Source organism: Lemur catta, chromosome 8 (genome assembly GCF_020740605.2).
Source record: "Lemur catta isolate mLemCat1 chromosome 8, mLemCat1.pri, whole genome shotgun sequence".
NCBI classification, from domain to species: domain Eukaryota; kingdom Metazoa; phylum Chordata; class Mammalia; order Primates; family Lemuridae; genus Lemur; species Lemur catta.
This window is the reverse complement of record NC_059135.1, coordinates 17,294,048-17,306,644: the sequence shown is the minus strand read 5'-3', so window position 1 is coordinate 17,306,644 and position 12,597 is coordinate 17,294,048. Positions and strand designations below refer to the sequence as shown.

Below are 12,597 nucleotides of genomic sequence, written 5' to 3'. Positions count from 1 at the left end.
CTAATTTCTAACCATTTTTTAAAACCTACTTTTTCTGATTTCCTCCACAGTGCTAGATAATGTTTCTACTATTTCTTGATTTATTCATCTTAAACAATATTAGTTGACACCTTATCATGCAAAATTAGAAGTTTCTCATTTACATCATCCCTACTCTTGTTGTCCTCTTTCCAACCAATTATTAGTTGTATTACTTTAGTTCTTCTACTGATTAACTCTGTAACTTCAATACACTTAAAATTTCTATAATTTGTTCCATGAATCTTATTACTTGACCACCCACTCCCTTCCACATCAACTTTTGCAAGATATACCTTAACTTCAACATTGTTAAGGCTTATAACATCTTTAAGTTGTATGTTTTCTCACTACAGTTTAATTATAAAGCTGAATACCAACAAGTGAAGTTTATATCTTCTAAGTATTATTATTTCACAGGTTAAGATTTATATTTGAGATGCTTCTTTCTGTAGGAGTCAATGTCACAATCCCAAACCACTAAAAAGAGAATACTCCTAGAGTCCTGATCAACTGGATTCTTTTAAACTATCCATTTATCAAAATCATGCCATATTTTAGCTTGCTTCAGTTTGATCTCTAAGGATTTTAGAGGATCAGACAGATACGTAAGTGTGGAAAACATGAGACAAAAATTCATGGAAAGTCTAACTTTTAGTTTTTGTAAAAACAGGGTACAAGATAAGCTTAAACAACTGCTATTGTATTTAGGCAACAATTTCAAGATCTTCTGAAGCTTCTACTAAGTAGCAACGCTGATGAACTTTAATTTCAATCACTTTACTGCTCTGATTCATTCTGTTTCAGGTACTCTGACAATGAAAAAGCCCAATTCTAAGCAGTCAAATGAGAAAAGAAGGTAAAGACTGGATTCTTTGTAAACCAAATACAAGTTCCCTTACATTTCTAATAATGTAAAATATTTTAGCCAAGTCCTTGGTACAAATTGGTGTCCAAAACCTAGTACCAGATTAAGCAGTATTCCTGAATAATGTAGATATATATGTCCCGGTTTAGGTTTTTATTTCTAATCTAATACAATACATCATAAAATAAATGAGAATCTCATTTATCATAAGAACACTTACCTGATGTCCGATTTTCTTCTGACTGTTTCAAACTCAGCTGCTTTTCTCTACTGCTGGTTAAATACTTTCTTGAGGGATCTGTCACAGCTTTGTTGTTCCTATGGTTAATAATTTTAAAACAATGTAAGTACAGGTATATAAACATATTGTTCCAAATTTTATAGCTGTCATTAAAAAATTTACATTTCAAGTGCTAAATTCATTGATATACTTGAAAGTCAGGAGACAAAATTGTTAAAGCCTCAAGAGGTTGATGACTTAAACAAATAAGAATTATGATAGTGAGACCTCAAATCTACAAAAAAATAAGAAAAATTAGCCAGGAGTGGTGGTGTTTGCCTCTAGTCTTAGTTACTCAGGAGGCTGAGGCGAGAAGATCGCTTGAGCCCAGAAGTTTGAGGTTGCAGTGAGCTGCGATCACGCCACTGCACTACAGCATGGGACACAGCGAAATCCCATCTTTTAAGAGGGGGGAAAAAAGGAAAGAGAGAAAATTATGAAGATAACATTTCACTACCAAGTCAAGAGCTAATCCAGTTCATGACTCTGGTAATTAAACAAAAATAAAGGAGCATTTTCTTTATACAAAAGTCAAATCAGAGATAGCAAGATCATATAGATTTTCTTGGCCAAAAGCAAAACCAGATGAAATGATTCAACTATTAACACCAAGAGAATTGATTAAAAAGTAAACTATTAATGCTTGGTAGTTTATAGGTTTAAAGTGTAAAATGAATAAAAATCAAAGTGTTCTTACATTCTATATGATTTGAAATAGTATTTACTAAATGTCAACATCATTTCAGTTTATAGTGATTAAAATATTTTAAGTTCATAAACACAAGGTTAAAATTTCTTAAACAAGCCCCGTTTCCCCCTTGTATTATTTTCAAACACCAAAAACCACGTATGTAGAGTGTCCATTCAAATACATATTCATTCTTTGGTTAAAAGTGCTAATTTAGGAGAATCATCATGAATTAAGCCCATAGCAGACAGCTCAGGTGCTCCACCCAGATTCCCTCAGACTTCATTTTTGTGCCCTCTCTATCACACCCTCTCAGCAACCTATGTGTGTTTTTGATAGCCAGTGCCTAGTGCTCTTCTTCAGAGGACTCCCCTCAAGTTACCAGAGATATTTTGCCTGTAATCTCAGTCCCAAGTAAAGCCAGGTGTGTTAAGAGTACAGCAGCCCAGCTCCCTTGATTTGGATTCTAACAACTTTATGGTGGAAGAAATAGATTTCTCCTCTAGGATCAGGATGAAGCCTACCCTTCATGACCTTGTGTGACTTCTGTGTCAGATCACACCCATGTTTCATTTCCTGCCCATCATTATCTTGCCTTCCTCACTCCCGTCTTGGTCTCCCTTGGGAGTACCTCCTTAATAATTCACTTGCACACTAATTTCCATTTCAGACTGCTTCTGGACAATGTACTCAACAACAGCTGGTACTAGTAGTCCTAGGAAGGACTTTAAGAATAGGATTCTGGAATTGGACCATTTGTTCAGCAATGGCAACAGAAATTCTACTGCTGGTGGTAATACCTCTGGTATCCCATAGTGTTACAACTGCTAAGATTTTCATCTGGAGTGAATTAGGATGGGACAAGGTAGAAGAAGATATGGCTCAGACAATACCTCTAACATTTTTAGAAATACAGTAAAATGACTACACAATGAATCTTAATGGGGTGATGGAAACATTCTGAAACTGGAATATGGTGATGTAACACAACTCAGTAAATTTACTAAAAATCATTGAATTGTACACTTAAAATAGGTGAATTTTATGGTATGTAAATTGTACCTCAATAAAGTTGTTTTAAATATCTCCCAAATTATTTTACTTCCTATATCCAAGCCTCCCATCAAGAAGTACAGTGTATTTCTCCATTCCTCAATGGAACTGGTCTTGTGATTTCCTTTACCAAAAGAATGTGAGAGAAGTAACTGCGTGAGTTCTGATCCTAAACCTAAAGGTGCCTTGCAGGTTTTCCACTCACTTTCTTGAAACCCTGCCACTGCTATGTGAATAATTTCAGGCTTGCGTGCTAGACGGTGAAAGATACATGGCCCAATCATCCTCATCACCCCAATTGATAACTAGCCAGTGCCCAGTCATGGGTGAGGCCATCTTAGACCAGCTAAACCCTAGTCAACCCATCTACTGACCAGAGATGCATGAGAAAATGAGTATCCAGTCACAATCAGCCACACTGGGCCCAGGTAAACAGAATCAACTGGGTGACCATAAAGTCATAAGCAATAATAGTTACTATTTGAAGCCACTAAATTTTGGGGCAGCTTGTTAATACAATAGATAACTGATACAAGTGATATGGATTAAATAATAATCATAAAGACTATAGAATAGGTTCGTTGTTGTGACGAATACTGATTTGCTCAAGGGAGAGGATGACAGGCTCAGTTAAGTCAATCACCAACTTAAGGAAAAAAACACTGTGTGGAGTCACTCACCCATACGAGAGTTGCATTCCAGAACCTTAGTTTTCTAGAGCAAGACCATGCTGTCTACAGCAGAAAATTATACCTTATCCATAAAGTATGGCATACTACTACTCTTAGCATGTTATTAGGCCCTGGAAGAGAGTAAGCATCTGGCTATTCATCATCAAAGGACTATACAACCAGAGCTAACCATCATGAGCTGGGTGCTGTCACATCCATGAAGTCATAAAATTAAGAGAGCACAGCAGTAATCCATCATAAAATAGAAGCCGGTATATTGGGATTGGGCCCAAGTAAGTAGGAATAGATAACAAGAACAGGCTTTATGGACATTCTCTACAACAAGTTGAAAGAAGAGGAATATATGTGGGCCTGATTCATACTACTCATCTTTATCCAATGATAAAAAACTGAAAATGAACAACTGCTGCACTGTAGCCCTACTAAGGGACTGCCTAGAAAGACAGTGGTGAGGGGAAATCTTCCACTGTACAGAGCTTTGAGAGGTACACCTCATCATCCACTTTGTGTGGAAAGAGAAGTAGGTCATAGGCTACTAGGTGGTGGCAAATGGTCTAGATGGTCAGGGGCCTGGAAGGAGCATGTCTGAAAGATCACAGAGAAATTCATGAAGAGGTATACAAACAGACTTATCAGAGTATGTATGAAAAGTGAAGATCTGTTTCACATGTTAATGCTCACCAGAAAACAACACTAAAGAGACACTAAACAATCAGCAGGACAAACTGTCCACTGGATGTCAGCCACACTCTGTCCTTAGCCATTCCGATAATTCCACAAAGGGCCCATGAATAATAAAATAGCCATGGTGGCAGAGATGGATGCTGTAGTATAGGTCCCCCCTTTACCAAAGTTTAGCTACTGCTGCTGCTGAATGTCCAATTGGTTAGCAGCAGACAATGATGCTGAGCCCCTGATCCAATATCCCTTGAGGAAACCAATCAGTGATTTGGGGGCAAATTGATTACATACATCCTAGAAAAGACAGCAATTAATCTTTACTAGGACTGCCCCACTTTCTAGGTCACAGCAGACCCTCTTAGTCTCAGGGTATACATTCTAAGACCCACAGTGAATGCCTGAAACCGTGAATAGTACCAAACTCAATTGCCATCAATTGGAACACCTTTCTGCTCATGTCTTCTATGCACAAATCTGATACTTTTTCCATTTTAACTAAGTACTTATCACGTATGTGGCCATAACTTTTGCAGTTTGAGATGCGACAGCAAAAACAGCATGAATTTCTTTTTCCTTCTTCACAACTTCATGGATAGATTTGTTCTTACTGTAGATCTTATCAACCTCAGCATCGATTTTTTTTCCTTCCTCATTAAGTCAAGAACTTTTACCTTTTCACTTAAAGGAGGCACTTTACAGCTTCTCTTTGGCACACATGAATTGCCAACATCATGACTCTTGTGTTTTGGGAGCATCATTAAATAAAATAAGGGTTACTTGAATACAAGCACTGTGACACCACCATAGTCAATCCGATAACTGAGACAGCTACTAAATGACTAACGAGTGGGTGGCATATACAGCAACAAACGGATGAAGTGAGACAGCTCAAGATTTCATCATACTACTCAGAATAGCATGCAATTTAAAACATACGAATTGTTTATTTCTGGAATTTTCCATTTAATATTTTTGGACCAAGGTTGAACTAAAGTAACTGAAACCACAGAAAATAAAACTATGGATAAGGCTAAAACCATGCCTTTCCTGCTCCCAGTATCTTGACCAGCATTACTATCTAAGGACTCATAAAAGTATCTCATTCACTAAAACGAAAACTCACATATTATTATCTTGGAACAAGGAGTCCACTCTGCAACAAAGGAGGTACAACAAGGGCATATGACCACAGGATCCACTGGTCTTGCCACATACAGTATTACCCCAAAGCTGTTGGACTGATAAATTGCTGCAATACCCTTTAAAAGTGCAGCTTAAAATCCTAGTAATAGTAATGACACAATCAATAACCCAATAACTATGGAACTTTATAATCCAAACCCCAAGAATAAAATAAATGGATATTTTTTGACCCTGAAAAAAATAAATAGAAGTGCAGTTTAAAGATGATCTTGGCTGGGTGCGGTGGCTCACACCTGAAATCCTAGCAATTTGGGAGGCCAAGGTGGGAGGATTGCTTAAGGCCAGGAGTTTGAGACCAGACTGAGCAGAAGACCCCATCTCTATAGAATATAAAAACATTTGCCAGGTGTGGTGGCATGCACCTGTAGTCCCACCTACTCAGGAGGCTGAGGCAGGAGGATTGCTTGAGCCCAGGAGTTTGAGGGTGCAGTGAGCTATGATGACATCACTACACTCTAGCCTGGGCAACAGAGTAAGACCTTGTCTCAAAAAAAAAAAAAAAAGATCTCATTAGGAATGGGATGCCCTTCAAGCTATAATATATACCTTAAATCAACAAAGGAAAATGTATAGGTCCAGAATCAAGAAGTAGGTAGGAGTGGCCCCACTCACTATTATTATCTTTTTAAAAATTATTATTTTTTGTCTACGACCATACCACCCTGAAGGCACCCGATCTCGTCTAAAAATTGTTATTTTTTTAATGAGATGGGATCTCAATATATTGCCCAGGCTGGTCTCAAACTCCTGCCACAGCCTCCTGAATGGCTGGGATTACAAGCACACACCACTGCGTCTGACTAACACTATTATTTTCAATAATTTACCTGGACATTTTGTGTTTCCTGTCTCTTCAGTTTAGGTTTTGCAGGTCCTGCTTCCCATGGGGGGAACTTTTCCACCAAGAGGCACGGTAAGAGAACAATTAAACCTAAAGTTACAGCTGCTACCTAGTCATTTTGAGATTCTTGTGCATGCAGATCAACAGGCAAAGAAAGGAGTTACCATACTGACAGGGGTAATGACTTTGATTATTATAAGGATGAAGGGTTGCTGCTACATAATAATGGCAGGAAGGAATATATCTGGAATAAAGGGGATTTACTAGGATACCTCTTAGTGCACTCATGCTCAGTGGTAGCATGGTTCTCACATAATTGTAATGGGCAATTATAGCCACCACAGCCTGACAAGTACATGTTGGCCAGAGGAAGCTCTCAGTCACGCCAACAGGCAAACCATCAAGACCAGCAGAACTGTTAGCAGAGGATGCAAGAAATCTAGAATGGATGGTAAAAGGAGGACATAACAATATCAGTTACAGCCTCAAGGCCATTTGCAGGAACACACTGCAGCTTATCCCACTAAGCCTCCTTTTGTAACATTCTCCCCCAGAACTGGGAAATATCAATGTGAAGAATCTAGGCCGGGCACGGAGGCTTACACCTGTAATCCTAGCACTTGGGAGGCCAAGGCAGGTGGATTGTTTGAGCTCAGGAGATCGAGACCAAGCTGAGCAAGAGCGAGACCCCGTCTCTACTTAAAAAAAATAGAAAGAAATTAGCTGAACAACTAAAAATATAAAGAAAAAATTAGCCAGGCATGGTGGCACATGCCTGTAGTCCCAGCTACTTGGGAGGCTGAGGCAGTAGGATTGCTTCAGCCCAGGAGTTTGAAGTTGCTGTGAGCTAGGCTGATGCCACGGCACTCTAGCCAGGGTGACAGAGCAGGACTCTGTCTCAAAAAAAAAAAAAAAAAATGAAGAATCTGTGACAAGATGGAATGAATATAAGATGTGAGTAGATCTAAATGATACAAGCAGGAGGGAGGGAGAACTATAGTACCATCTCTTGCAGTGGACAATGGTGATGCTACATCAAAGTCCTTAAGATCACTTTTTATCCTTTTCACAACCCCAGATTCTGTGTTTTCAATGTGTTTCAACAGTCAGTACCTGTAGATCTTCAGAGGACTACAACTGAGCTACTTAAAACATTTTGCTCCCCTGGACAGAGCCAAAACCTACCAGGGAAGCTGGTAACCAAAGACTGTCCAGCAGGGAATATGAAAGCCTAGCTTCCTTGCCTCAAGTTGGGAAAACCCCGGAGTTCCAGCCTCAGTAACATAGTGCTCATCTGATAAAATTCCAAGTGGAACTAGGACTTCTCAAAAGTGTGGTGAATGTAGTGGACTAGCATGCAACAGTCCACTACAGCCACCTTTTAGTGTACCTCCATGTTGTATAGAAACAAAAATGCTTTAAAAAAAAACAAAAAACAAACCTACATTTCCTAGTTTATGTTCTGGATGAGATTTAACATAAGGCTATCACATGTAAGATCTGGAAAGTGCAAGGCAGAGGGCTTACTGTTCTGCTGTTTCTAATGCTAAATATCATCTTGGTTTTTCTGTACATGATTTCCAATCTTGGCAGTGGCAGTATGGTTCCAAAGATGACAGTTTTCATAACAGCTTCCAATTCAGATGTTGGCTTCATGATAGAATAGCCAGAAACATCTTTGGAGACCTGCTCTGGGGCATGGCTCTCAAAATCATTCCTGAAAACTTAATTTAGAGCCCATCTTTTCAGCTCTCCTAATGATTCTGTAAGCTATTTAATACTCACTGTGTGCAAATACCTTTGTGCGTAAATTAGCTAGAGTGAATTTTGTTCCCTACAACTAGCCCTTGAATACATAAATTTTGTTACTAAAAGTGGGGTGCTGTCATAACAAACTTAAAATATGCAGCACTGGTTTAGTAGGAAGGTAGAGGATAAGGACACAGATATTACAAACTGGAAAGCTGGTGATCATTGTTATGCCTCAGCAAAATATTTGATAAAAACTGTCATCTATAATGTCTTGAAAGGCAGACCTCATACTCACTGAACCTATAGCTCTAAGAGAAAAGATTAAGACAATCAAAGACAATGGCCTGTGTTACTGTTTCTGATTGCTTTCAGAATGGCCCTAGTCAAGACAGATAAATTCAAGCTAGATTAATCATGGATGAAAAGAAACACAGCTCTCTGTGCCAATAGCCTAGAATCAAAATTATCTGATAATAATCTGAGACCATATGGGGTCAAAAAAATCCAACTGTTCTGATTCTCAAACTGAGGCAATGATAAGAGTTAACTAGAGAAGCAGTTTTGTCAAAAAACAACTTTGATATTAGCACTAGGGGAAACTGGGTGAGGAGCCTACAAGGACAGTCTATATTATCTTTCCAACCTTTTTATAAGTCTAAAATTATTCCAAAATAAAAAAGTGTATTGAAACAAAACAAACAAACAAAAAATGAAATAAAAAATATTGGCCCCAACTTTCTCAGGCCTGTAAAAGCATGCTTGTTTTAACTTTAAAGAATCTTTTAAACCTCTGGACTGTTCCAAACTTGCGTAAGTAAGCTACAAAAGCTATGTGGCCCTAAGGAAGAACACAGTCTTCAAAATCTACTTTGGTGATGGGCTTCAAAGAAAACAGACAAGGAAAACCTACCAGAGGACAAAGCCAGGGATCTATGGAGTACAGTGAAGAAGGGCATTTCTCCCAGAGAACAGAACCAGACTGCCAGAGGAGCTAAATAGGAACTTACTCCACTGCCTTCACTGTTCTCACAATTTCTACCTAGCCAGATTTTAACACTGCTATAGACCAGAGATTCCTCCAGTTTCCTATTCTTATCTTTTTTAACAGACATTTTTATTGTGGTTATCCTGTCACTACTCTGGCTATATATAATGACATGTGCATGCGCTTGGGAGTGGGCAATGCAGATTAACTTGCCTTTTAGTTTTTAGGGATGAGACCATTAGGAGCATGGTTCAAGGCACATTTGGACCTTATAGAGAAGACCGCACCCAGAGAGAAGGATCACCTGGAGATCCTAGACTCTGAGCTGGATATGATGTTCACATGAAACTTGGAACCTGTCTCCATTAGTATGGGGGTAAGGGTGTTCTATGTACAGGAAGAATGGTGAACGGGGCCAGAGGGGTAAGCAGATAGTTGTCCCCAAATAAACATTGTACCCTTGTGCCATAAGAGTCAAATTTTGGCTAGGCATATTTCTCATACTTTCTCATTACTTGATATAATTACGTGACTAAGTTCTGGCCATTGTGATATGCACAAAAGCAGTGTGTCCAATTTCCAGCCTAAAGGAAAGCAGTATGCCCTCCTTTTGCTCCTTTCCACTAGTAGGAATGGAAACATGAGAGTGGAGAGTGTCCACAAAATGAAAGCTACTTGTTAAGGATGGTAGATCAACATGATAGAAGGAATCTGAGTCCAGGGTGACTATAGTTTCAGATACCAGTCCTATTACCTACCCAGACTTTTATACCTGTTACAGCAGTAAACCAATTAATACAAAGTTTCTTTGGCTTTTTCCCAACTCCTTTCTGGTGATCCCCTGACCTCAAATACCAGTTAAATGACTATCAACTGATTTCTGTTAAGGTATTATCTGAGGTATTAACTATGTAATAAGTTTTCTCCTCCAGAAGACAAAAAAAAAAAAACCCTCACATGATGAGGAAGAGGATTATGAGCTGGTGACTGTCCTGCTCCAGAACTATTCCCTTTTGTTCAACCAAGAAAACATCTCTGAAATGTTAATGCTCCTTTCCTAGAACCCATGTAGGCTCACAACCTTTTACCCCTAGGCTGACTTTTTATATGAGTAAAGCAAGAAAGAATAAAAATTTTAAAATTAAGCATAAAAAGAAGAAAGAAGGAAGGGGTTCATACTAAAACAGCAGCCTGCAAGAAACACTTGTTTAGAGTTCTTCGGCTCTATTCTTCCCCTAATTATTGCACATAAAAAAAGGCAGGATAGGGGAAATGCAATGAAATGATCAAAGCAATAGCAGTGGCCAAATTGCCTCTCTATTAAGCCTACAGTTTACTGTCATCAAAACGCTTTAAATTCTGCTCTTCTATCTTTGGAATTCTCATAAATTAAACACCATGCCCCCAATATTCCCCAGTGGTTATAATTAACAGTATAAGAAACACTGATCTAGTGCCATAAAGGCTCTTAAAGCAACTTACGATGATGAATCATTTTCCTTAGGGTAATCCTCACTCAACTCTGAGCCAGATGATAGCATTCTTTTCCTCTTTTCAGTCCTATGGAGAGCAGAAGGAAAAAAAGGTTATTTTAAAAAGTCATAATTTGTACTATTAAAAATTATAAACCAACATACCTAAGGACAGGCACTATGACTACTGTTATCTAATTCTCTACACCATATTTAACACACTGACTGCCACACTAGAAAAAAAAATTTTTTTCCTTGGGGCCATGGTATTTTATTACAGAAATAGAATAAAAACTTCAAAAACAAAATGATCTTTTCTAATTTAAAGAAAAAATCATTTTTTATTATTTTCTGTGTGTGTTATATGCAACTTGAAAAATAGTTCTCACTGCTCCCAAGGTGAAGAGACATGTGAGTTACATATGCTTCACAAGACCCCAGGATCAAAACTACCATGAGTTCAATACAACTCACATGGTAGTTAATGTGTAAAATTAATACACTATATATCTGCATGCTCAATCCACATCACTGACATAAACTATATATGACAAATATTTATAATCATCTACCAAAAATGTGCTCTATACTTCCTTCTCTTCAAATTACTGATCTTTCTAAAAGGCCTAAAAGACATTTATAAATAGGTAAAGCTAATGAATAACGAAAAGAAAAGTCTTTCCTACCGATTTTCTAGTAATCCTGATCTGAGAGGTGTTGATGTAGCTGTCAAAGAAGGAACCGTCCGGGTAACAGCTATTCCACTTCCTGCTACAGTTTTAATTGATCCTCTACCTGGATTACCAAGAACTTTTCGCAATGGCATATCATCTTTAGTTTCTAAACTTCCTCTTTTTGAAGAGGCCTGTAAGAATAAAGTTTGAGATAGTTATCTCCAAATTAATTGGAATACATCTAGACCAGTGACTCTCATATGAGGAGTTTTAAAAATACAAATGAAGACACACCTCTGAGATTCTAACCTAACTGGTCTGGGGTGAGGCTCATTCATCAGTATTGTTTTTTTCAAAGTACTCCAGGTGATTCTAATGTATAGTCAGTGTGAGAAATTGAGCTTGACATTTATTTTCCTATAGCATTCTTATAAACTTAAAAATTTTACAGCGCACCTGGAGGCAGAAGACAAGAACCCTGCTCTGAATTACTAATTTAAAAAAAGACACAGAAAGACATGGTTCTAGTGACCAGTATGACAAGTAATCTTTGGAGGAAAAAATATCCAATTATGATTTTAAGTTAAGAAGGAGCGAAAGTGACATTTGCTTGTCACAATTTACATACTAAGTCCTGTGTAATCAACGAAATAGTCATATGACTCTTGAGGGGGTTCTAGTTTGGAGGAATGAAATACATACATGCAATGAAGGGAAGAAGGAAGGTGAGAGACAGTCCACTGACAAAAGATGAATCAAAGAATCTACCCTAAAGACACAGCAAGAACATTCAGAGAATACAGCAATGTAAACATTAGTTGGGAAATAGTGCTTTACACAAACACTCCGCCAGTAAAGTTTTATATCTCTATATTAAGAGCTATGTGGTTTCTCTATGGAAAATATGTCCAAATTACTTTCTTTTTACAGAATTACAATCTTAGGATAGGAAATATAAAAACTGCTAAGATCATCTGGATGAATGTTTTAAAAAGTTAAATTTATTTTCAAATGGGTGATAAATTCTCAAGGTTCACAAATCAAAGTAATTTTAAAAGCCAGAGACAATGAGAAGTCTCACTATCCCTCCTCCCCATCCACCCAGTTCTTTCACTTCCCATTCTCCTACCCCTTATAAGTATTCTTCCCTTGTTTTGCCATGTAAATACAAATCAATATTTTATTCTTTTTGTTATATAAATAACATACTATATGGTTTTGCATCTTTTCAAAATTGTGACTATGACCCCATACTAAGAAATATTTCACATCAAAATCTATTATACATACATTTAATAATACCAAAATAAATGTTTCAGAAATCAGTATGTATCCTTAATATGTACAATACCCTCTATTATGTTAAGTGAAGGAAGCCAGACTCCTCTCC

General features: G+C 37.7%; 1 protein-coding gene across 6 annotated transcripts in view; it reads right to left on the bottom strand.

Moving 5' to 3' along the window:
- Window positions 1-12,597, bottom strand: part of USP37 (ubiquitin specific peptidase 37) — an 89,491-nt gene that overhangs the window by 57,428 nt on the left and 19,466 nt on the right. For all 6 annotated transcript variants that reach the window (XR_006736972.1, XM_045560090.1, XM_045560088.1 and 3 more), the window contains 3 exons: window positions 11,220-11,398; window positions 10,544-10,621; window positions 1,107-1,204 (listed from right to left, as the gene is read on the bottom strand). Coding sequence is in view for 5 of the 6 variants with exons in the window: in XM_045560090.1 (XP_045416046.1) it covers window positions 1,107-1,204; window positions 10,544-10,621; window positions 11,220-11,398 (355 nt within the window). In the remaining variant the exon portion in view is untranslated. The remainder of the gene's footprint in view (window positions 1-1,106; window positions 1,205-10,543; window positions 10,622-11,219; window positions 11,399-12,597) is intronic.